Consider the following 25,467-nt stretch of genomic DNA (forward strand, 5'->3'; position numbering starts at 1 on the left):
CAACTGGGGTGGCGAATTGTGTTGGTGCAACTGGGGTGGCGAATTGTGTTGGTGCAATTCGAGTATCGAATTGTGTTGGTTTTGCACCGACTGGAGCCACGAATGGGTTAACAACTTGTTGTTGGCTTGGGAATTGTTTCACTTGTTGTTGAAGTTCCAAACGTTGTGAGAATTTTTGTGGTCCTTTAGTCGCTGGCAACGACAATTTGTCGCCAAATTGTGTGAATCGTGATGGTGCGGCAACGACTTCTGTGTCTGGAGCCTCAGCAGGTTCAACATCTCCTGGAGCTGCTGGTGGCCCATAAGCTGGTGGCGGTGGTCCATAGGTTGGAGCTGGAGTAGTTGTTGTTGGTGGTGGACCATATTCGGCGGCTGGTTCACCTCCGGTTGATTCTGGATACGGTGCTTCTTGTCTTGCAAAGAATTGTCTCGATGGTGCTTGACGGAACCGTTGGTAGCGATAACGTTTAAATGGTGCCTCGGCCAAAGTGTACGCCACACACAACAAAGCAACAATCAAAATTTTAGCAATCATTTTAATAGGTGAATTTCACGTTTCAATGAAATAATTAAATGATGTTTATTGATTAAAATCCAAACAAGCACTGATATCGATTGTCATATCGATCGCAGTTTTTATACTTGATCCAAAAAATCGATGTAACACATTTTGTAACAATCGCAATTAAAGCGATACACCAATTCAGTACATGCGTGTACGTTTATGGAAAAACAATATAAGAAAAATTATTATTCGAGATATATGATTACATATGTTGTTTTTATTTTGGAACAAATGCAATCTTTGGCACGAGGTGCGAGGTGAGTAATAAAAACATGAGTTGGTTCGATTTTTTTTTTGGACTATTTAGTATGCATGATGCGGTGCAATGCTGACATTGGCCCATTTCATACGATATCAGCGTGCTGAAGCGTTCGGTGGTCGAGGTGCCACACACACGCGAAATATACCACACAAATCGCTTTGCGGAACATGATCGCTATCATAGCGATATCAAAATTTTTGGCTCAATATAAATATTCTTGAAATACAGGGTCATAATCATATGATTCATATGAATTTTTCTAATCGAATTTATAATAAAGACAATTGTGATTTTGTGTGTGGTGTTGGACGAGAAATATGTTTTGTAATATTTTGTATTGCTTTGGAATGGCGAAAACAAAATCCAGACAATGGTTTATGGGTGTGCATACTGTGTCATATATGGAGCAAATACGGCGAAATAAGTGTATGGTTCCGAAAGTAAACGCGAGCTGAAATATTTATAATGCTAATGAACTCATGAACACGATATTTGAATGAACGATGTTCGTTTCGATGTGGTTTATCATATAAACCCAAAATTGGTGGCACAAGTAAAGGACAATATTGAACAATTAAAGCAACTTTTTTTTCGGCACTAGCCATTTGTATTCAAGTCAGAGTAAAAATAAACGAGATTTCTTATCGATTCGATTTGAATGATAAAAATCCCAAATTAGTAGGAAAAAACAAGGAAAAATGTACATGTTGTACGTTGAATATCGAGCAATTTCACATGCAAATGGCATAAATTTTAAGTTGTAGGCAAATTTTTTTCAATTGGAAAAGTTTTTTTTCTGCGAAATTTCAATTTATTCAACGATATAGCGCATATAAAAGTAATAATATTATTTAATCTATTGTATCAATCTGAATTTTAAATGTTTATATTTCAAAATACTCCTTATTCGGTAAAGAATTCTAGCCAGCTTGGTTGTGCTAGTACTTCACATCCAGTGTTCTTTCCACTGCTTCCAAGTACCTTTTCTCTGGCCCACTGACAATGACAGAATGTACTTGAGCTGTCAAAACATCATGAGAATATGATTAAAAAATTTCAATCAGAAAAAGTACTGCAACAGAAAGAAAGTGTCCGTCAATATTTTCTTGTTATCGAAGTGAATGTACCGTATCGAACCAATGCAAATGTGGTCAAAGTAAAGAAATTAAAGCGGATAAAATGCTTTTTCGTATCAATCCCATAAAATTGTTGCTGAGGCAGAACACAAAATCGGTATATATTAGATATTGTAGTACACAACAGAGCGATGTGCATGATTGTTCACAAAATGTAGCTAATAAATCCGTTCGTGTCCGGTTTGCACCCAGTCCAACAGGTAAATACGTCTTTCTAAATGCAACGCTATAGTAAAAACACATTGCAAAGAATTGATCCATTTTGTCCACAGGTTATTTGCATTTGGGTGGTTTACGAACGGCTTTAATCAACTTTCTCTATGCCAAAGCACACAATGGAACATTTATCGTCCGTATTGAAGACACCGATCAGTCAAGAACCGTTCCAGATGCACAACAAAATTTCTTCAGAAATTTAGAATGGGCCGGCATCGTGCCTGACGAGAGTGTGATTCATGGCGGCAACTATGGACCGTATGTGCAAAGTCAACGACTCAAAATATATCGGCAAGAGGTGAGGAAACTACTCGAAAATGGCAGTGCCTATTATTGCTTTTGCACAGAAAAACGACTGGAAACATTGCGTAAGGAGGCGATTGAAGCCAACGAAATACCGAAATATGACAATCGATGTCGACATTTGACACCGGTTCAAGTGGCTGAAAAACTAGCAAATAACGATCCAATGTGCATTCGGTAAGACCAACACACAATAGAATTAAAGGGCTAGCGAATTGAATGAGCCGGTAATTTTAGGTTTAAATTGGAATCGGAAACCGTACCTGAGTTCAACGATTTAGTCTTTGGCGAAATGAGTATCGATGTGAGTGACGAAGGTGATCCAATCATTATCAAATCGGACGGATTTCCCACGTATCATTTTGCGAATGTTGTCGACGATCATCTAATGGAAGTAACACATGTGCTACGCGGTGCTGAATGGAGAATTTCCACACCAAAACATTTACTGTTGTATGAGTAAGTTGATGATGATCATGAAACAAGTAGCTTGGTTCCAACTTTTTGTTAACTATTTTGTGTACATTTTTCAGTGCATTTGGATGGAAACCACCACAATTCGGTCATCTGCCGTTGATATTGAACCCAGACGGAACAAAGCTTAGCAAACGACACGATCACGCTAATGTTGATTATTACCGGTAAATTCACACCATTCACCAATTGTTAACAGCAATTTTAATCATTAACGCATTCACCTTCAATTTGCAGAGATCGGAAAATTTTCCCGCTTGCCCTGGTTAACTACATAACATTGAGCGGTGGTGGTTTCGTACGTGAACCAGGTGCGAAGCTCAGAAATTTCACAATGGATGAATTAATAAAAGCTGTATGGTTTATTCGAAAAAATTTAAGCTTTACTCCTAATTATAAACATTAATTTATTGCAGTTCGACATCGAAAGGATAAATAAAAATTCGAGTCGATTAAAAACCGAACTCTTGGACGATTGTAATCGTTTGGAACTGATTCGACACATAAAGGATCCAGCATTATGTGATGAAATCGTGAAACAAGTTCAAGAACTTATAAAACGAACATATCCAAAACAGTAAGTCCTGTGTTTACATTAAATGATCTAATTTTAAACAAATTGCGTCTTTCACCATTCGACAGCATTGACAGTCTTGATCTAGACGATCAACACATTCGCAACGTGTTAAACTGGTCGGTGGGCACAGAGCGTCTACAGTCGTTGCAACAATTGGTCGAGGGTGAATTGTCATTTTTGTGGATACTACCAAAAATCCAACCCGATAACATCCAGTCGGAATGGGTGGGTAAATTGGTAGCGGCCCTTGAAAGTGGTGATTTCGATAAAACACGCCTCTCTGAATTGCTGCGTGAATTTTCAAAGGAAAATAATTTGAAATTCCCCAAATTCATGGCCTCGTTGCGTACCATGCTGGCTGGCATCAAAGAGGGACCTGGCGTCGCGGATATGATGGAAATCTTAGGAAAGACAGCGACAATAAAACGTATCACGAGGAAAAAAAGTGACAAATAAAATCAAAAAAAAAATGAATCGTCTCGATGAGTTGTGAGTAGTTACTCACAAGGGATTGTATTTTAAATATATCATTCATGTTTTCAGTATTTGTTTTGGCATGCGATCCCAAGCGACGAACAAATACAATTTCATTGAATATATTAATAAAATGGAATACATTTGAATTCAAATAAAAAAAACAATCTATTTGTTATCATTTTTTCCATTGGATCTAGTACTACGTTTGAGCATTCCAAAGCGATTGACATCTACACCGGTTGTCACATACAGTGTTTGAACCATGATAGATTCAAGAATGATGCTGAATAATTTGTAATTTTTCCCATAAAAATGTTGTTAAATTTGAGACCTGTTAGAGTTCTACTGCGAACAAACTCCACGGATCGATTCTACAGGTGTTGTAGTACAGGTCAGAGTGAAGCATCGCCAAATTGCGCGGTGCGTGTGAGATTTGCACCAAGCCCAACTGGTATGTTGAATGAATGAATACTGTTTTGTAGTATGACTTAAGCTAGATTAAATTTCCAGGTTTTCTTCATTTGGGTGGACTGCGCACGGCACTCTACAATTACCTATTTGCTCGGGCACGTCAAGGCAAGTTCATCGTCCGAATTGAAGACACTGACCAAATGAGAGTGGTAACTGGTGCACAGGAGAGTCTTTTTCAGAATTTGGAATGGGCAGGAATCAAACCCGATGAAAGTGTCTTGCATGGAGGTGACTTTGGACCATACGTGCAAAGCCAACGGCTCGCATTGTATAATCAACATTTGGAAACACTTGTTGCGAACGGACACGCGTATTATTGCTTTTGCACTGAACGACGATTAGAGCTGCTACGACGGGATGCAATGAGAGCCAATGAAATTCCGAAGTATGATAACAGATGCAGGCATTTGCCACCGGAAAAAGTAGCCGAAAAATTAGCGAGAAATGATCCAAAAGTTGTGAGGTGAACGTATTCTATTATATTGAGATAATTTAGTTATTGAAACGACACCTTCTTTGCATAAATGGAATAAAATCTTCATCGATTTATTTTATTTTTACTCTCACCAGGTTCAAGCTTAATCAAACGGACGAAACATTCAACGATTTAATTTATGGCCAGAAAACATTCAGTATGCAGTCTGAAGGCGATTTTGTGATCATGAAATCAGACGGATTTCCAACATATCATTTTGCGAACGTTGTCGATGATCACTTGATGGAGATTTCACACGTGCTTCGAGGTGTTGAATGGCAAATTTCAACTCCGAAACACTTGGCCATGTATCAGTAAGTATAAATCCCTTTTGAAATATCTCTTTGAAGGAATATTGCATAGACATTTTCAAGAAAGATATTCCGTACAAAAATTTCAACTTTCATTTATTTCTTTTATTTAATGAATTTCTGTCCTTTTAGTGCATTCAATTGGAAACCGCCATCGTACGCACATTTGCCCATTATTTTAAGTACAAAAGGAACGAAATTAAGCAAACGACATGATGATGCCAATGTGGACTATTATAAGTGAGTTTATTATTCGAGTTCTTCTTAGCTAAGGTTGCAAATTAGGTTTCAGCATCAATATTCTCAATTGATAATTAATAAAAATGAAATTCTTTTCAGAAAACTTGGCATTTTCCCGCAAGCGCTAAACAATTACATCACAAGAAATGGTGGTGGTTTCAATTGGGATTCATCTGTAGGAAAATATCATTCAATGGATGAGCTCATACAAGCAGTAAGTATATGCAATAAGATGTTTCACATCGAGTTTGCCGATTTGATTCAATGAATTTATCACTTATCATTAAATTGCTTGTCTTTTCATTCTAAGTTTGACATAACCAAAGTCAATAACTATCCCAGCCGTTTGCAACATTCTGACCTTCATGAATGCAATAGACTCGAAATTCAAAGGCAAGTAAACGATCCGGTTTTGATCAATCGATTAGTTGAGCAAGCGCGACAGCTCATCAAAAAATCGTTCCCCGAAAGGTTAGTCTTAAGTTATAGAGCTCATTCTTTATTTACTTAAATTGGATCAGCTATTGATAACCACCAATAATAATGTTTTATTCCAGTGTCGATGTGTTGGATTTGGGTGATGAGCACATAAAAAATGCATTGAAATTCGCGAGTAACAACCTGGATAATTTGCAGCAATTAGTTGAAGGTGATCCGTCGTTTTTGTGGATTTTGCCCGAATTGCAAGCAGATTATACCGAGCCGGATTGGATGAACAAATTAACATCCGAACTGAGAAGTGCTGAGTTCACAAAACCAGAGCTGGTCAAAATGTTGCGTGGCTTTGCAAAGAGAGAGGGAATTAATTTCGGTCAAATGATGCGACTGCTACGCGCATTGTTGAGTAGTAAAAAAGACGGATATCAAGTGGCAGAGATGATGGAAATTCTAGGCAAAAACGGGTCCATCCAACGACTATCACGAACACCATCGGCTGATAAAAAGTCAAAGGCTGAAACAGCGAACTAAATTGGTTTTTGTAAAACATTTATTCACTCGAACAGGTGCTAATCGTGATCAAATCACATGTAAAAATACACAATAAAATCTTGTTAACATTGAATTAGAATTTAATGTGCTGTTTTTAATCGCCATTTGAGTCATTTTTAATTGCAACTTCAATTGGTGAAGCGCTGTTATTCGCATTTTGAAGGTATAATTTCTTACTTCTTTGCGCTGCGACATTGAATTGTATCAAAATGATCAGGTAACTGGTAATCGCGCCCGTGATCTGAAATGAAACGGACAATGAAAGGATAACAATCATTAAATTGCGCCCGAGGAAATTCGTTTGAGTGGAAAAAAAAATGAAAAATACTGCATAAATTGTTGTCATATCCAAATCGAAGAAGCCACAAGCAGTGAAGTTCAACTGATGGTTCAATAGTTTTAAGGATAGATGATTGATCTGTGTAGAAATGCATGTCATATTAATGATAATTAAAAGTGGAAATATCGAAAATTGTTGAATTTTAAAAAAAATGGAAAACATGTTTATTCGAAAAAGCTAAATTAGGTCAACGATAATAAATTGAAAATAAATGAATTGTATCAATAAATTGAAATTAGATCATGAAAGAAATTAAAAAGCTACTCACGGTTTCATAAAAATGATTTTCATCGACGATATTGGCCAATTTATGCAGGAACACACCCGTTTTCTCGGCGGAATTCTTCGTTTGCCAACACACGTAAATCACATAGACGCAAACAACTGCCGTTGATATGATGAGAACGGATGAAATGCCAATATTCTCAGCCGAACGGAATAATCGGGGAACAGGCTATGGAGGAAAAAAAGAATGATTATAAATGTATCGAAATGGGTAGCAGTTAAACACTGGAATGTTTGGAAAATATTTCGAAAAAATATAAAAGTATTACAAGTGCTTACTTGATTGGCTAGGCCGCAGTATACAAAATAAAGTTGAGCAGTAATCCCGAGAAAGCCGTACGCCATGAGCATCAACATTTGAAAACTGAACATGTAGTTTGCAATGCCAACAATTTCGCATATTTCATCGTGCAAAAAGCACAAGTTGGTGAGCCGTTTATCAAATTTGTCACCAACCACAATTGGTCCGTTTCTTGCCAAAGGGAATTCGTTAATCGGAAATCGAACCGAATCATTCATTTGACCGGATCGAGAGAACCCAATGTTTCCAACAAATTCTCGCGATTCGAATGGTTTAACCAAGTTCAAAGCGGGTCTGGTCATGATTTGGAAAAATTTCGGTTTTGGTTTCACAACAATTTCCTGTTGCAAATAGCCCGGTTGAAATGTTGCCGCTGGCGCATTCGTTGGACGAGTATGGAATTTATTCTGCACGTTATTATTATCAACTCCGACGGTTTCCTCATTCGAATTATTCTTATTCAGTGAATTGTTCTCATTCAACGAATTCAATGAATTGGCCAATTCGTCCAGATACGAATTAATTGCATCGAATTTCTTACGAATGTTACACACGATCAATACAAAAAAGATTTTTGATAAAACACTCACACAAATCGGCACATACATCGACCACAATTGCACAACATTCAATTCAAACACAAAAAACCCAAATAACATCATTAAAAATTTTCGAAACAAAGTCACGATGATCAGAATGAGCGAAAGCCGTTTCAGAGTTCGATAATCGATTTGGACATTTTCTTTGGCCAATTTTTCATCCACTTGCTCCAAACGCTGAATGCACCGGACCAAGTGACGCTGATTGATGAGCGTTGCCAACATATCCAATGTCATCTAATATTATGAGATTGTAGGTTGAATATATTTCTAAGTCGAAAAGATTTGGACAAAGTTAGACAACTTACCATTATTGGTTCCATGTACAAAATGAAAATGCCAATAATTGTCGTCAATGTACCTGTTTCCAAGATTAAATCCCCTTATTTTTGCCCACTATTTTTCTTCACATTTTGTTTTGCTCTTACCGGAATTAAAGGGATTGCCATCGAAATAAGTCTGGGTCACAACATAATGATAGTAAAACACATAGGCGCCCAACGCAGCAATCGATAGAATATTGCCGAAATATGAACTAACCAAAATTTTATGCTGACGATATTGCGATAGTGAATACGGTATCAGACCGAATAATTTGGTCACGTAAAAAATATAACTGATGGCTTCAGAAAAATTCATGTTGGATTTTACAGCCATTTTTTTCGAAATTGTTTCAACTTCTTCAACTTCTTTTTGGTGTTGTCCTGTTCACTCTGCTCGAACAAATGAACGAAGCACTTTCGAACACAGCTAATATAAGGATGTCGCTGGTCATCGCTTAATTAGGTAATTATTTCGATTGTGATTTTATCTAGGATCCGATAAAATTCATTTATTATTATGGAACACATAATCGACGCGTCCTTTTCGTCATGGTAAAATGAAATTGTCGCGCAACGATGAGATCTACATTGAAGCGTGAACAAATTATTACGTTTCATTTTAAGTGAAAATAAATGACATGTAAAAGCTATTGAAAAAGGAAGAGGGTATATGGAGAAAAAAAATCAAAACGCTTTCAAAGGTATATTTTCCAAATATATGACTGAATATGAAATATTACAATAATATTTTTATTGATGAGAACAATTGCTGATTTCAATGTATTCGTTGGTAAGTGGAAAAATCCTTGAACTTTATCGAAGAAATACATGTAGGCGCTTTGCAGATGTGGCTTGAAATGCGAACTAAATCAAAAACATAACATACAAAATGAATGACAACTATAGGTTGATGAAGCTACAACAACAATAACACGTATTTCCAATGTAAACATAAGACGAGCTCTACTGACACGACGCTTGTTGTGATAGTTGAAGATTTCAATCACATAAGCGTATGCATGGCCGAAAATCAAGTAGCCATTCGCACAAACCGTATAAATCCTATGCTAGCGTGTTTGTATTGCGTGCATATATTGACCGCTCAACGTGTGTTATGTGTATGACCACTAGAGGCTGGTTGAATGTTGTCGTCAGTATGGATTTCATAGCCGCCATTATAGGTTAATATGAAAACGTATCAATTCCTCATACAATAAAGTAAATTTAATTATCTTACTATGTGAGTGCGATAGGGCCTACTAAACATACTTATTTTAAAATGTATAAAACGAAAATGGGTTTTTTGTGTGGTTTCCCCAATAATTGCCCACACAGAGATGATTAAATAAATAAATAAATAAAAAGAAGCCAATTCTTTTGATTTCTTTCTAATGAATTTTACGCAACGCAATGCCTACATTCTGCATTTTCTACGTGGGAATCAAAAATTTATTGAAAACCCAAAATGATAATTGAATCATATTTCTGTCGATTCTTTCTTTGAACATTTTAAATTTTCCGATTTTCTAATATTTCGTTTCGGTGTAAGGTGTTTCATATTGTTGCATTGCATTAAATGGCTTTGATAACATTGACAATCCTTTTAACCAATAGATTCTTTGATACACCAAAATTTTAACCTTTTTTGTGAAATCATATCAATAGGAAATTCTTAGCCGTATCAATAAAATGCATACGTGGATTTCTTCGATAAAGTTCAAGGATGATATTCTTTTTCCGGCACATTCACTCAATTTGCAAAAATTCTCATCAATGACTGGATACAATGAACAAAAGACACATTCATGTAAAATAATGAGTAGTACACCACTGATATTAATGAGATATTTATTGAATAAGACTGAATACAATGTTTGATTTGCAATCTATTTATAGCTAATTTGGATCGTAGTATCCTGACTAGGCACTTGGCTGAGAAAACACGTCGATGTTTTGAAGTTGCAAAGTTCAATTAAAACTCTGCTTTCATTTATGATATCCACTTTGTAACGGGAATATTAAATCTTAGATACTTGTATATTAAAGATATGACGTTCAAAAACAACAATAAAATTATGATTTTACTAGCGCAAAAATACACTTTTCAGGGGATAGTGGACAAAAATCAAAACTTTTTCATTTGTCTACGCTGATTTTCACGCTTAGTATGACACGCATATGAGTAGTTTGGAGCGAAAATGTTATACAGAAAAGTTGAGCGGAAGAATGTCGATGATGAATGAGCGGAAAAGGGATAGCTATATAGTAAACTGGCCACTGTTTGTTTGATTGATTAAGGAAGTACTTTCCCAAAGATTACCAATCTGATTGGTCCAATCATTGCAATAAAAAACGATGTAATTTCACACAGTCTAAATTTAAATCTTCTGGAAAATATATGTCCACATCAACCAAGATCAATGCAAGCTAAAAATTTCCTTGAACACAATATCAAGTGATGAGAAAATGTACAGTTGTATACACTCCAAAGAACGTAGGTTACAATTAAAAAGAGCATATCCTTGACCGACGGTATAAACACGAATGAGGCTTTTGGTATACGTTCCGCTAAATATGTTGGAAATTATGAAAAAAGAAAAAATCCACGTATTTTGTTTATTTTTTTTTGTTTGAATTTATGAATTTTCACGAAGTTGTTACATGAAGTTATGCAACGGACTTAGAGCAGTTTTATCAAATTAAACGAACTAGAAAAAGAACACCGAATAAATTTATGGATGAAAATCGTTGTTTACTCAAACAAATCGTTTACATAACAACATATCATGTGCAGTGTGCACTTTTGTTCGTTTAGAAACATTTGCGGTGAACAATTGATGGGCCAGATTCGTCATACTCCGATTTTGAGATCCACATTTGTTGGAACGTAGTTAACGATGACAAAATTGAGCCGCCAATCCAGACGGAGTATTTACGTTCAGGCGGTGCAATAATCTTGATTTTAATTGTCGACGGAGCCAATGCAGTGATTTCCTTCTGCATACGATCCGCAATACCTGTAAAAATAGAAAAGAAAATGAGATAATCAAATTGGGGAGAAAAAATCAATAGTTATTCTAGTTTGTTTGCCTGGATACATGGTGGTGCCACCTGAGAGCACGGTGTTGGCATACAAATCCTTTCGGATATCGACGTCGCATTTCATGATTGAATTATAAACAGTCTCATGAATGCCGCATGATTCCATACCCAAGAATGATGGCTGGAACAATGATTCAGGGCAACGGAAACGTTCATTGCCAATGGTGATAACTTGACCGTCTGGCAACTCGTACGATTTTTCCAATGATGTAGAAGCCGATGCAGTTGCCATTTCCTGTTCAAAGTCCAAAGCCACATAGCACAGCTTTTCTTTGATATCTCGGACAATTTCTCGTTCAGCTGTCGTTGTGAACGAATATCCTCGTTCGGTGAGGATTTTCATCAAATAATCAGTTAAATCGCGACCAGCCAAATCCAAACGTAAAATTGCATGTGGTAAAGCATAGCCTGAAAAATCGATCGATTATTTTCATTGGTAAAGTAAAAAACAATATCTGATTCTCGCACAATTTTCATAGTGTTATTCTGAATTTTTCTTCTAAAATATTTTTTCGAACGAAGTATGAATTTTTTATTCATTTTTTGTCAAGAAAATGGAATTCGTCGAAGTCACTAACCTTCATAAATAGGCACAGTGTGCGAAACACCATCTCCGGAATCTAAAACGATGCCAGTTGTGCGACCAGAAGCGTAGAGTGATAAAACCGCTTGAATGGCCACATACATAGCTGGCGAGTTGAAGGTTTCAAACATGATTTGTGTCATTTTTTCCCGATTGGCCTTTGGATTCAATGGTGCCTCGGTCAATAAAATCGGATGTTCTTCGGGTGCAACACGCAATTCATTATAGAATGTGTGATGCCACACTTTTTCCATATCATCCCAGTTGGTGATGATCCCATGTTCGATCGGATACTTCAGTGTGAGAATACCTCGTTTGCTCTGCGCTTCATCACCGACATATGAATCTTTTTGACCCATGCCAACCATCACGCCTTGATGCCTTGGACGGCCGACAATCGATGGGAAAACAGCACGCGGTGCATCATCTCCAGCAAAACCCGCTTTGCACATTCCCGATCCATTGTCGACAACAAGAGCTGCTGGATCGTCGTCACACATGTTTCAATCAATTTTATTGCTATTATAAGAACAATGGAATTAATTTGTTCGATTATTCGCAAACACGGTTAAATGATGCAAAATAAATTGAATATTATTTCCTCTTGAGACAACACAATCCACTCACTTTCTTCAAAAGCCCGAGAACGATGTTTACGATGAGCACCGAATACTAAAAGTAACGGGAATATTCGATCTGATTGTTCATTTATAGTGGTGGACAACTGCACAGGCTATGCATCACTAAATTATAAATATAAATTGTGGCAATAATTAGAGAGGGGCCAACAACAATTCCGGCAGAATAATAGAAATTCCGACGGAATGCATATTTTTGTCATAATAATAGGTTTACCTCTCGCTCGAATTGAATCACGTTGAAAGTCTTATAGTTTTCCTTATGAATTGAATTTGTGCATTCATTCTCTCTCTCTCTCGCTCGACTGACATGGATGCATCATCGTTTGCAGTGTGAATTATTATTTAATTATAGTTATTGAAGATTAGCCATTACACAAAGTATGACATTTGCGATGCACCAAAAACAAAAACTGATTCATGCAAATGCATTACAATTGGTGCCAAATGCTGTGTAACCATTTATGGTCGAGTCGGTTGCAGCATCAGCGATTTTAGTGTCATTTCGAACATTTGTGGATGCACTGAATGAATTAAGCATTTGCGCATGACGATGAATATATATTACAAAAATAAATTTTAATTAGAAATTCATTTGTTCTCGACCTAAGGAACATCTATTGTTAAACGCATTTCATGTACAATTTTGTCTGTGGTTTTCTTTTAAATAGATCAAATTTCGATGAAGGAATGGTGCTATTCAATGTGGAATATTCACTTGAGTAACGCTCAAAATTGATGAGAAGCGTGTCACTATAGAACGAACGAGAGTGATTTTCCATACCGTCGCTGAATTAATGCAATTCGAAAAAATTGACGAAATCAAAAGTAGAAAATAAACAAAAGCAAAGAAACAAAACACTGACCGGTTGCATTTGGAATGTATATATTTTTCGGAAATATTATTTCCATCATGTCATGCCCAAAAATAAAATGCTTGCTTTTTAGACAATTTCAAATATACTGTGAATAGCATAGTTATTCAATAATTTCATCCGTTTTACTATATCATTGCGCTCTCTCTCTTTCTCTGCATTATAATTTTACTCCTAACACCTAGCCTAATAAAATAGTCTCCACAATTTCAAAAACTAGCTCCCAATAAATATAATACAAAACATGATGCTTTTCTTCAATTCTCCGTCACTTTTTCGATCCCATTTTTCAATTAGGCTTCTGCATGTTTTAATACGACACTTGGAACTTGGTCTTCAACCATTTGAACAGTCCTTAAATAGACAAAAATGTGCACACTTATTAATATTCTTTTCCAATTTGCTGAAAGAGTTAGAATTAACTGACCGTTCTTTGACAATGTCTGAAATTTCTTCACCATTTCGATAATCTTTTATGGCGCCCAACGTATTTTTTATTGCACTAACCGTTGGATTTGCTTGAATTGCAGCACCTACAATATTCTTCACAAGCATTGATTTTGCGTCGGATTGAGTAGATTGATGACTATGACATAAGTTGGAAATGAGAATACAGAAAAAAAAGCTCAAAATATATTCGAACAAGAGAAGTACACACCAATCACTGTTTGAAAGATCTTCGTTGCTTGATGAGATTTTCTTCACTTCATCCACAGCAGAAGCAAATTGTTCAATTTCCTCGACAACAATTTTAACTTCCTCAAACTCTTCCACACTCTCTGCAATACAGCATAAAAGTTCCGCCAAAAAGCCAGCTAAACACATTGCACTCTGTTGATTTATTTGTGAACGAACGCTATCAAGATTTAACAATTGAACCGATGTCGAGCCTTACTCAAAACCAAATAAGATCAACACTCACAATCGATCAGACTATAATTATAAATTATGCGAACTACTATTTCTAGCAGAAACTGATAACTAATGCGCCAATAGGAACATTTTTGAGATCATTAATTGTGCTGAATAAATTAAAATGTTACATTTTTCCCATTTGCTTTCATACCCATTCCCATAAATTTATTGCGATTAAAACGTTTGAATGAAAAATAAACAATATCTTGAATTGAATAACATAATACATATTTTCGAAAATAAAATGGTTCTTTATAATAAAAAAATAGCAGGGAGATCATTTTCAATATAGATGTTAATTTGTTTCCACACGAATTCTGGAGTTATTTTCCCTTCAATATGCCTTCAGCTGCTTGCTTCGACCTTATGAACATGGAAATTCAACAATAAATGAGTAAAAATCGATTCTTTTCCTACACAAACAATGTATTCATATAAACCCCGACTTACCCATCAAAAACCTTCGAAAAGTCTGTCTTTTTTACCTTCTTTTTGATCCATCCGAACACAGGTGACTTTAGAGCAACGATTTTTCTGGTTGATACATCGTAAGAAACAATTATAAAAACGGTAAAGTAGGAGATTCAGAATTAGATTCAAATGTAAGCCGCGCTCTTATTTTAATCACTCAATTGCTAACTATCCCGTATTTTAAACTGAATACATACTTTTGATCGTCTTGTTCATTAATGGGTTCTGCTTTGTCCTCAAACAAACAATCGATAATTGGTAGCTTTTTCACACCAGGAATATCACTAGAATATTGAAAAAAAGATGAAAAACGTCTTGCAAAACTAATTAGCAACCAAGTTTTACGGTTTATCGAGTGGGTACCGAATTGCTGGCAGCTGCTCCACTTTTGGTGGATCTATTGGTTCTCCTTGTGATGAAACAAGTAAAAAACACAACAGCACAATAATTTGTACAAATAGTACTCTTAAATGAACGGCCATCGTGTGGACTAAGTTGTTGATTAAGTTGATCAGAAGAAATGCACCGATTGAAACTTCAAAAGTGATAGTGAAATCTAAAGAAAGGGCTGCTTCTATTTATATTGGAGATCATGTGTACAGAAAATTCAATTTGGATATTTGGAATCGCAATTCAAATGCTGAAGATGGTTTCATATGCTTTGAAATTTGTTGACTGAAAATGTAGCAATTTGGATTCTTGTAAACAAAGACATTTCTCCTCACTCTGTGAAAAATAAAATATTAATCTGATTGATTTACGACACATTGTCGCATTTTGATTATGAACAATAGAAAAAAAATGGTCGAAAACAAAAACAACAGGTCGTTCGAAAAAAAAGACACTGCTAACACTTGATTCCATTAAAATTCATTTATTTTAGCATTTTTCGTTACACATTTTTGGAATTTATCGCGCAAACAGTGGTGGAATAGTGGCGAATGTGAGGTAACCCGTATGGCCTGGCATTGTATATGGAACTTGTGTCGTTACATATTTCTTTTGTTCTTTTGTAGTTTTCAAATCCTTAGCGTCTACATCTTCGGGTTTCTGTGAATCAAGAACAAAAAAAAACGGTCATTTAAATAATATTCAGTTGCCCGTGTAACTAGTCGAATAGAATTACCTTTGTTTTCAAAAATTCCAAGTCCAAAACGTTGATAACCTTTGTTTTAACGTATTCTTCGACTTGCAAAATTTCCATGGTTTGAATTTCCACAAAACCGTTCTGTTCTAATGCTTCGCAGCTTCGTTGAACCTGTTCGATGCACGGTGAGAATGAGCAGAAGCGTCCGCCTAAAATTATATACGAGATAACGAAATAAATGTAGTGTTTATTGCGATTGCCATTGACCTAAATTTCGAGTACTACACGATGCATGGGAAACGAAAGAAATAAGTGAATAAGATCGCGGAATGTGCATTTTGTTTTTGTTTATCAATATTTCGTGAATATCAAAAAGGAGAAAGAAAAAAACACGTTCAGTGAAGAAGAAGCGAAAATAAATGCAAATCAATGCCATCACGACGACAATGGTTACGATCGACTGCATACAATGCGTACGTACGTACGATGATCAGAACAAACAGTAACGGAGAAGGGAAAAAGCATAACATGATAATGAGTAGCGAACTGATGACAAGCTCTTCTTTGTTTATCTTGTGCTTGGACATGTTGACTTGGTTTGCACTTTACAGTGCATTTGTCCCCGTTTTTTTTTCTCAGTTGCTTCCTGCATATTTCTCAATCGTTTTTTTCTCTCTTGGATTTTCTCTGTTTTTTTGCCATGGAATAACCAATAATTGAATTCATATCATTGTGTTTATATCCATTTGGATTTGATGCACCCAGGCTAATATGCATATCAAATGGAATGTTTGCATTCACAAATTCGATGCCTTAGAAATGCGTCATCGCTCATTTTTCCACCTTTTTCGAATACGGTTTATGTTCAACTCACGCGGTCGCGTCATACCGATACGATGTAAACAAGCCGAATATGTCTCTGTCTTAACACACACGTATGCATTCTCTCATTGCATCGAGATTCGCCCAGACTTGCCCCGTTGATGAACGCACAGTCTAAAAATGTTTTTGCATGCCGTTTTTTTTTCACAGACCGATTCAATACTCATGTTTTGCCCATAAATAGATGCAAATAATGTGGCGTTTTATTACTTATTGTCTATTGAGAATCGCTACTGAGCAAGCAAGCGAGTGAGCGCGCGCGCATTTCTATTGCGCAATTTCAATCGTCTGATTTTGTCGTATGCAAATTGTATTTTGGTTGTTGTTGAGTTTGCAACAATTTATTGCGATTTTATCAAATGGGTTAAAAGCATATTTTTGTGACAGTATCACAACATATTTTTATAGCCATATTCGGTCGTTTGACTCGGGCGATTTACATGATATTCTCTATTTTTACGTATTTGGTGTTTGATGTCATCGATATTCATGCAAAACATACGGTGAAACATTTGAAAAGAGACAAGAAAAACCAAACATTCTGTTTGTACACTTCAAATCTTATCTTCAAGTTCAATGACAAACCCTTCGCCATTCAATCGAGGAATGCGTCAATGGAGAAAAAAAACATTTGTAGTGAATAGTGAGTGTGAATATTCGATCGACATATTCAAATTGATTTCAATGGAAGCTGAGAGAATCAATGAAGAAAAAGAGAGCAAAAGAAACCAACTCAATAAGATGAACATTGCTTGAATGCTCAGCAAAGACAGAGAATGTATACTGAAGAGTGACTTATGTTTCCATTCAATGGCACAATTTCATTTCAATCAGTAATCACCAGTGAGCTGGTTTTCAATTGAAAAATCGTTTGGCGATTGGTTTTTAAACTTTCGTTAATTGATTAGAAAATTGTCAATTCACTTTGGTCTATAGAGTGGATTTGAGCTGGGTATCGTTTGTCATTTTGGTGGACGTGGAGAGTGTTTACTAATTGGTTATTTGATTGCATTGATTGTGATCGTCTGACGATAAATCTTTGGCTCTGTCAATTGATTTGATAAATCAAACGAAACGCGCCAAACGTTTGATGTACCGACGCCCAATTTCCCGTGGCAAACTAGGAAATTTAATTTGCAAATAGAGCAAACCAATTTATTTCCTATGTTCAATGTAACGAGCACTCGCCAATTACGAACGAATAGCTTGGCGGATACAGCGCAAACTAACAAAATCATAATGTATTTGAAAAATGTCAACGACAAGTGCAAAATAAATCTCATTAATATTTATGTCTTTATTAGAACCGGATTTGATATGCGAGCGTTTAAGTTATGTGACAAACACACACTCGATGCATTGTTTGCTGGCTGATCTGCATATTCTCACGCTTTGCACTGTGTACGTTGTTGTTCATTGCATGAAATTATGCAGTTGATTGTAAGCAAATCAGATTTATGATGACCAATCGGATATTTATTTGATGTTCAACAATTGATTCGTTGAGAATGCGTCAAACGTGTGAATAGTATTCACTGAATACAATTGTTACAGTCAATTCGAATAGCTGATGAATGAGACGGGAATTTTTCTGATTTTTCAATGTATTACCTGAATGTTTCAGTGCTTTGAGTGCATGTGGTATGGCCAAATGTGGTGCTGGCAAATCCAAGAATACAGCATCAACTTTCCCATTTAATTCTTCGGTGAAGCCTCTTTCGCATACATCACGGTGATAAACCTGAAAATGGAAGATTTTTTTTTTTTCAAAGAACCTTTTCTAATTTCTCTTTTGTTTATGAAGAACAAAATTTTTGTTTGTAAAAACGAAGCAAATACCCACCGTCACAAAATCAGCGAGTCCATGGCTTTTGAACTCTTCACGAGCAATATCACAACGCTGTTCATGGAAGTCGAATGTGTGCAAATGGCCAAGTGGCTTAACAGCCCGAAGAAATGAATGTGATAGAGAGCCACTGCCAGTGCCTGATTCCACGACCACACTGCCCGGTTTGACCTCCAATTGAAATAGAATCATACTAATGTCAGGTGTATAGATGATCTGAGTTCGATGCGGCAAAGTTTGTGTCCATAGTTCCGGCGTTGGTTGCAACACGTATGCCCATCCTTTGGATAGTTGAACCTAATCAAAATGAAAAAGAGACACACAATTCACAATGAAATTAACAAAATAAAACGTCACATTGTTTGTTCAATCATTCAATTTACCTTTGAACCATATTTCACTCCTATCAACTCTTTCACTTTCAATGCTCCGTAGCTGGTTTGGAAGACATTCTCAATTAATTCGTCTTTTTTGTTTTTGATATACGGCAACACATCAATCGCATGCAAACTCTGCACCGTTAAATACAATATGACCGTGTCATTCTCTTCGATAACCGTTTTGGGTCGTGCAAAACTCATTTTAACTCATAAAAACTACAAAGAAAAAAAAAACTATTCAAACAGACGGTGCATTCTGCCGAAATGCTGGCGAAAAACATAACCTCAACCATGGGATGTAAACATTAAGGCATGACTTTTGGTGTCGTGTGTCGATGATTGATTCGTGCTGAATGTAATGTATTCATCTGTCAATTTTTTCTCAGCACATTTGAATCGATGATTTTGGGCAGAGGAAGAAAGAGCATTTTTTGACTAAAATTTTTAGTTTTCTTTGTAACTTGATTGAAGCGGAAATTATTCTAAAAATGGAGGAATATCACATTTTTCGCATAAATAAATTTATGCAAAGCATTTTGTATGGTTGAGGCGTAATTTTCAGATCAAAAAATGTTTATGCTTTGTAATTTCAAAGTTTGTTTTGATTCAAAAATCATCATTTCTTGCTTGAGTTGTGCTTCAATGAAATGAATAATTGTTCATTCGCTTTAGCAAATGGAAATGATGCAAATGACCGGGACGACCCCATAAATGTATACAAAATGTGGCGTTTGTAAATATCTCAACATGAGTGATTAAATTATTCGAACGAAAATTGAAACCGTACTAATTGCCACAATTTTGCATGAAAATATTGTAATTTTACCGCTGTAAAATCGGCCCACTGTAGTCGTGCCTCCAATTTTTCATCATTCTAATGGATAAATTGGCAGCTAATGTGGCACCTATTATACAAATCAACATCGGATGTTGCTAGAACAAAATGGGCGAAATTAAAACTGTAATCGTTTTAAATTTGCGATGATTTTTTAGTGTAAGTATTTAGTCAAAATTACTTCGGCCTTATGAAAACTTATTGCAAGTTATTTCATTCGAATAGAAATGTTCAATTGAGGAAATCGCAGCTACTGATTCGAGAGACGAAGTAAAATCAAAGAGTCGATATATTATGTTCGGCGGCAATTGTTTTAGCGCCTCGAGCATATTCCTTCCGAAACGGTTTTTCACATGGCATATCAAATTGTCTGATTTTGCGTTGGAGATGTACTTGTTGTGGCCTGTGCAAAGTATGCGATAATGGTATAAATAATTCCGCCTAATATCTCCGTATATGATTGATAGTTGAAGTTTTAGCGAAAAAAAAACAAATCGATTCGAAAAAGTAACTGTTCAAGTATGTATCGATCGAAGGGCTACATTTAAACCACATTTCTCGTAGATATTTTACGGCAAAAAAACAACAACAAGCGAGTTTAACGTTAAAATCAATGTACTCTATTTGATTCGGTTTCATCGGGCTATTTTGATCACGGCACATGACCGAGAGAGAGCGAGAGAGAGGCACTTGTAAGATCGTTTGCATTCAAATCGGCCAAAAGTTAATCGGTTGAAAATGATGTTTTTGACGTCAAACGATTGCTTGTGATGCCAATCCATTCAAAGTTATGATTACTCTTTGAGGAAGACGAAAAACAGTCGATACCAAAACACGAAGTAATGATGAGAAATGCCCTCAAACCACCAAATAACTTCGGCTCTCTTTCCATACTTTTCCGCCTCCGCGTTACACCAACTTTCTTCTCTCGGACTTTTTTCACCTACAATCTCAGTCATACGGCTTCACTCTATCGGAATGATTTTAAAAAAGAAACTTCTATCTTCCGAAGATTGGAACTCCTTTTTAAAATCTAAATTTGATGATTTGGATTTTTATTGGATTAAATCCATTGAGAAGATTTTCACCAATCAAACAAATGTTTATAGCACATAAAAAGTGGCCGATCCGAATTACCGTATTCAATGTATTAATTCGAGTTGAAAGATGATATAAAAACGGTAGCGTATGAGAAATTAGCCATAAAAACCCATCAATCATGAATGTACGTCGATAAAAACGGTTGCATTGATGACTTGGTCAAATATATCATCGAATCGCTTCAGTCGACCTTGTATGCGCTGCACTGTATGCTTATTATTTCACATGGTTTTCCGCTTCGCGCAAATTTGATGTTTTTTTCTTCTTTGCATGCCGTTGCGATAAATCGCTTCTCGTATTACACTCCATGCCCTCAGGTGTTGATTGAAATCCAATGCAAAGAGAAAATGCAGCCAGCAGAACAAAAAAGCAAGCCCTTAAAAGTCGATATGCCCATAATAATCAAAAGGTAACGAAGGTCCATCGGAAGCTGTATGGCAAATAGACGGATCGACGATATGAACGAAAGAGAAGACAATAACAGCAGCAGCAACAACAACAAAAAACAGGAGCTCAAATTTAAGAACTCGAGAACTATAATTTGAGCAATTTCCAAAGTACCCCGTAATTTTAAGTCATATAAATTGTTGTTGCTTTATTTTAATTCATTTCATTTTGTTGCATTTTCCAAAGTTCCACGGCTGATGGTGTGGTGCAGCGATTCAGTGGAATGTGTGTCGCCTATGAGCTTGTGTTTGTATCAAAGTTTTGGCTACCGCGCAGCATATCTCAACAATCGTTGCGCACAGTGCAGCATCAACAGATGAATGCATGAGTCATCGTCGTCGCTGTTCATCACTGTGGCTACTGTATTTTATGATTTTCGTTTCTGTTTTGTTCCAAATTCATAATGTATCGTGATTTGATGGTTGATCGTCGTTGTCGTCGCCATTGCTGCTGTTGCCATTCGTTCGGTTGATGCCTACAGCCTGTGAGAGTCTAGAAAATTAATTGAACCATTTTAATGATTACCTGCTTGCAAAGTTGATGATTATGATTATGATCTCCCCTCTCTCTCCCATCTCTCGTTTAAAGATATAAAAAAACGCTGATAAAAATGTCCGTGCATACAAATCTTCATTAAATTCCTCAAACAAGACTCATTATTTAATTATTTTCATGAGAACCGAAATTCATCGTGTGCAATAGATTCGACTATTTTCTCAACAATTTGGTTTTAACTTATTTTCCTAATTAATGCACGAAATGCACATCAGCGCATGTTTATTTCTATTATGATGCTATTATGATGGTTATACTATTGGCCTTGACATTCGGCTGCTCACTTCATCTTAAAGATTTTCTCCATCTTAATAATCCTAATAAATGCTAAATTATTCCTGAAAACAATTGGTTTGTTGACAGCAAACATAACATTCGATCGATTGCAAACGATTGCATTGAAACCCAATTAGATTCAAAATTCAATTCTTGCAAATGAATACAAATCATTTTCATGTTTGAATGCATGGAAAATTATGTGATAAAATAAACAATGACATAAATCGTGATTGGTTTTGCAGTCCATGTTTTCATATTTTATTTTAAATGCAGACTATTAATTGACTTTCTAAAACAATTGAATTCATGACGACCAATCCATTCCGTCGTTGTTGCATTTGCTGACACTTGTCGCGCTGAAATGAGTATCGTGCCGTTTGAATGGAGCGCCATTCAATGTGCTGAACGTTATTCAGCATTGTTTCGAGTGTGTTAAATGTCAAAGCTACAAGCATCGCTGAAGCTGGGTTGTCCAAAACCATTGGCCGTTACGTTGTAGCATCGACAGGCAGTTTTAGCGCTTATTATTCAAAAAAAATGAACCAAAATGTTATTTAATTTAAAAATTAATCCAAAATTTACAATTTAAAGAAACAAATAAATGTTTTTAAACAATTTTTCAATGCGATTTCATGCGGTCGGCTCGTATCGTATACAACCCTGCCATCGCTTGCGAATGACGAATGGTAGGGAAAAGTCAGATGTATGAACAATAGAAAAAAAATTCAAGGCAATGACTTGCAATTTTTGTGATTTTTCAAGAAACGCATCGAGTATTTCTCGTATTTTCAGTCGTAATTTGTGGACAAGCTAACATTTAAAATGCCTCTCGAGTCAAAACGCGAAAGAAAAATGTCATTGGTGAGTAAATTTGATAAAAATTCATCGAAAATGTGGTGTGTGTTGTTTATGTGTCAAAATAAACAGTGTTTTCGATCGTCAAGTGGCAAAAACACAAAGGAAGCCAATGATCACAGTACAAGGTCTATGGTGAATTAAAGTTTGATGTGAACTTTCTTGAATATTCTAGGCTCCATTGTCGCCGTGTCCAATTCCCGAAATCAGTGACGATGAATTGGTGTCGATTTCAGTGCGCGATTTGAATCGCACACTGAAATTGCGTGGTTTGAACCGTTCGCAAATCGTTCGTATGAAACAAAGACGTCGCACATTGAAGAACAGGGGCTACGCAGCCAGTTGCCGTATCAAGCGCATCGAACAAAAAGGTACGTGAGTTACACATTGGCACCGCCGTCACTACCGCTCCAACATAATGTTGATCACAATGTTTTGTTTTTTATTTCTGTTTCATTTTGTCGATTACCGGTCACTGGTCATCTTTATAATTTCTGGAATTTGGAATTTTTTGTTTCCTTCGCTGATTTCGATTTTCACCAAATTATTATTGAACAAAAAGACGATCTTGAAACGAAAAAATCATACGTAAGTCACCCACCATTCACCATATAATTTTCATTTCATTTTCGAATTTTCGAACTAAATATTCAATTTTCACATTGCAGGAATGGCAAAACCTGGAAACGATGCAGAACCGTAACGTGGATTTGCGCGAAGAAAGTGTGAGCTGGCGTCTAAAATACGAAGCACTGAAGAAGTTCGCCATTGAAAACAAAATCCCAATCCCACCTGAACTGGAAAATCCATAGGCAGAAACGAACATTGGCGCCGATTTTCTGCATTTACCTCATACGTTCGTCTTTTATTCAGGAGTAGTAGATTAAGTTTGATTTCAGTGATACAACACAAATGGGTACAATAGACACTTACGTTTTTTTCCTTTGACTTTTGTTTCCATGCAAAAAATCACCATTTTTATCCTTATGATTAATGTACGTACACATTTGCACACTTGTTATTTTTTTCCAGAATAAATAAAAAAAAATTATACATTTTACAAGCTGAAAAAGATGGATTGTTTCATTTTGAAGTGGCAATAAATCTTGTAATTGCAAAAGGTTGACTCTGTAAGCGGAAGTGATAAGCTAATGAGCTTATATGGAATTTTTCTTCACATTGACCTTTGTAGCTATTTGAGCTAAGAACAATTGGCGTAATTGACATAGATTCATGTAAAATTTACGCTTATCCGTCACATGGTGAGTATGAGTCATGCAATTGAAGTGTGTATGAGTCATGCAATTGAAGTGCTGTTCAATACATTTATTCTGTTCAACTCGAGAATTTAATGCATTAAGTTCGACTATCATAACTGTTACGCAATCCAGGTGTCTAATGAGATACTTCACACAACAATCAAATTGTATGAAATAATTCGTCTTGCATCCATAGAAAAAAACCGATCGAACCAAAGTCAGAGAATCGAAGCGCCAGAGAGTAACCAATTTATGTACGGTTCATCTAAAAAGAGCGGCTAAATGTCGAACAATAAATCAATGATACTCGGCAATCATTTTACGTTTTTAAATAGTTAATTCAGTGGTGTGTCTCGTTTTTGTGTCTTTCACCCAGAGACGTTTGCTTGCTTTATTGTCATTGCTCTTTGATCTCTGTTATAAATAATATATAAAGTTTATAATGTACGACTTTATTACATCATTTGTTTGGAAAATTGAGTCTCGCTCGTCACACTCTAAAGTGGTGCTTTGGTCGTTGTTGAGTGTGGGACAAAAGACAACACGAAAAAAGAGGGACAGAGAGAGAGAGCGAGAGAGAGAGAGAGAGAAAAGAAAAGTCTCAATAAAACCATCCGACCGATTAGTATTTGCGATACGCTCGATCGAAAGTAATTTGTTTCTTTGTACTCGCATTGATATAACACCAGCAACAACCGAAAATGAGCGCGTATTTTTGGTCCAACAACGGGCTTATTTTTTTTCCTTCTTTTGGCTGACAGTCAATTAAAATTCTATAATTTTTCATTTCTTGTCTTGATCGCTCTTTCACTTCTTTTCGTCGTAGTTGCTCTTTTTTTTTGTTCACAAAATCCGAAAAATTTATCCAGATTCCTTTCTCATTCCCATTTCATTTGGTGTGTGTCGCATGCGATTGTGTTCAATCTTTAACGCGATTTGTTTAATAGCTTATGGGCTTCCAGACATTCTCAGTCAGATCAGTTGGAAAGGCAGTGAGAAGAAAACAGGAGAA

General features: G+C 36.1%; 8 protein-coding genes across 9 annotated transcripts in view; 3 read left to right on the plus strand and 5 right to left on the minus strand.

The window, feature by feature from the left end:
- Positions 1-706, minus strand: part of LOC129578380 (uncharacterized) — a 1,005-nt gene extending 299 nt beyond the window's left edge. The window contains exon 1 of the mRNA XM_055466857.1: positions 5-706. Within this exon, the coding sequence (XP_055322832.1) occupies positions 5-535 (531 nt within the window). The 5' untranslated portion in view covers positions 536-706. The remainder of the gene's footprint in view (positions 1-4) is intronic.
- A 1,119-nt stretch (positions 707-1,825) lies between these two features.
- Positions 1,826-4,323, plus strand: LOC129574019 (probable glutamate--tRNA ligase, mitochondrial). The gene is made up of 7 exons (XM_055455298.1): positions 1,826-2,163; positions 2,236-2,659; positions 2,720-2,941; positions 3,016-3,123; positions 3,194-3,311; positions 3,373-3,533; positions 3,599-4,323. Exons 1-7 carry the CDS (start codon positions 2,007-2,009, stop codon positions 3,987-3,989), a joined length of 1,581 nt encoding a protein of 526 aa, XP_055311273.1. The 5' UTR covers positions 1,826-2,006; the 3' UTR covers positions 3,990-4,323.
- LOC129574025 (probable glutamate--tRNA ligase, mitochondrial) lies at positions 4,208-6,581 on the plus strand. Its single transcript, XM_055455313.1, has 7 exons — positions 4,208-4,461; positions 4,521-4,944; positions 5,052-5,270; positions 5,400-5,507; positions 5,607-5,721; positions 5,818-5,978; positions 6,065-6,581. Exons 1-7 carry the CDS (start codon positions 4,323-4,325, stop codon positions 6,474-6,476), a joined length of 1,578 nt encoding a protein of 525 aa, XP_055311288.1. The 5' UTR covers positions 4,208-4,322; the 3' UTR covers positions 6,477-6,581.
- LOC129574010 (gustatory receptor for bitter taste 66a) lies at positions 6,492-8,699 on the minus strand. 2 transcript variants are annotated; one of them, XM_055455285.1, is made up of 6 exons: positions 8,451-8,699; positions 8,331-8,383; positions 7,402-8,259; positions 7,106-7,291; positions 6,826-6,915; positions 6,492-6,738 (listed from the first exon to the last, which is right to left on the minus strand). In XM_055455285.1, the coding sequence occupies exons 1-6, from the start codon at positions 8,677-8,679 to the stop codon at positions 6,592-6,594; spliced, it is 1,563 nt and encodes a 520-aa protein (XP_055311260.1). In that variant the 5' UTR covers positions 8,680-8,699; the 3' UTR covers positions 6,492-6,591. The 2 variants fall into 2 exon arrangements, with proteins under 2 accessions (XP_055311260.1, XP_055311251.1); XM_055455276.1 differs by having other exon boundaries at positions 6,492-6,915.
- A 2,377-nt stretch (positions 8,700-11,076) lies between these two features.
- LOC129574027 (actin, muscle-like) lies at positions 11,077-12,785 on the minus strand. The gene is made up of 4 exons (XM_055455328.1): positions 12,658-12,785; positions 12,026-12,549; positions 11,436-11,855; positions 11,077-11,362 (listed from the first exon to the last, which is right to left on the minus strand). Exons 2-4 carry the CDS (start codon positions 12,528-12,530, stop codon positions 11,157-11,159), a joined length of 1,131 nt encoding a protein of 376 aa, XP_055311303.1. The 5' UTR covers positions 12,531-12,549; positions 12,658-12,785; the 3' UTR covers positions 11,077-11,156.
- Positions 12,786-12,885: 100 nt separating this feature from the next.
- On the minus strand, positions 12,886-14,449 carry LOC129574033 (uncharacterized). The gene is made up of 3 exons (XM_055455341.1): positions 14,202-14,449; positions 13,971-14,129; positions 12,886-13,897 (listed from the first exon to the last, which is right to left on the minus strand). Exons 1-3 carry the CDS (start codon positions 14,366-14,368, stop codon positions 13,837-13,839), a joined length of 387 nt encoding a protein of 128 aa, XP_055311316.1. The 5' UTR covers positions 14,369-14,449; the 3' UTR covers positions 12,886-13,836.
- Positions 14,450-15,782: 1,333 nt separating this feature from the next.
- LOC129574041 (tRNA (adenine(58)-N(1))-methyltransferase catalytic subunit TRMT61A) lies at positions 15,783-19,412 on the minus strand. Its single transcript, XM_055455354.1, has 5 exons — positions 19,128-19,412; positions 18,742-19,041; positions 18,510-18,639; positions 16,056-16,225; positions 15,783-15,979 (listed from the first exon to the last, which is right to left on the minus strand). The coding sequence occupies exons 1-5, from the start codon at positions 19,323-19,325 to the stop codon at positions 15,839-15,841; spliced, it is 939 nt and encodes a 312-aa protein (XP_055311329.1). The 5' UTR covers positions 19,326-19,412; the 3' UTR covers positions 15,783-15,838.
- Positions 19,413-23,043: 3,631 nt separating this feature from the next.
- Positions 23,044-24,268, plus strand: LOC129574046 (transcription factor MafK-like). The gene is made up of 4 exons (XM_055455369.1): positions 23,044-23,202; positions 23,372-23,567; positions 23,759-23,784; positions 23,865-24,268. Exons 1-4 carry the CDS (start codon positions 23,164-23,166, stop codon positions 24,006-24,008), a joined length of 405 nt encoding a protein of 134 aa, XP_055311344.1. The 5' UTR covers positions 23,044-23,163; the 3' UTR covers positions 24,009-24,268.
- The last annotated feature ends 1,199 nt before the right edge of the window (positions 24,269-25,467 follow it).

This window comes from Sitodiplosis mosellana, unplaced genomic scaffold (genome assembly GCF_009176505.1).
Source record: "Sitodiplosis mosellana isolate CC-2019 unplaced genomic scaffold, AAFC_SMos_1.0 Smas_scaffold_1, whole genome shotgun sequence".
NCBI classification, from domain to species: Eukaryota; Metazoa; Arthropoda; class Insecta; order Diptera; family Cecidomyiidae; genus Sitodiplosis; species Sitodiplosis mosellana.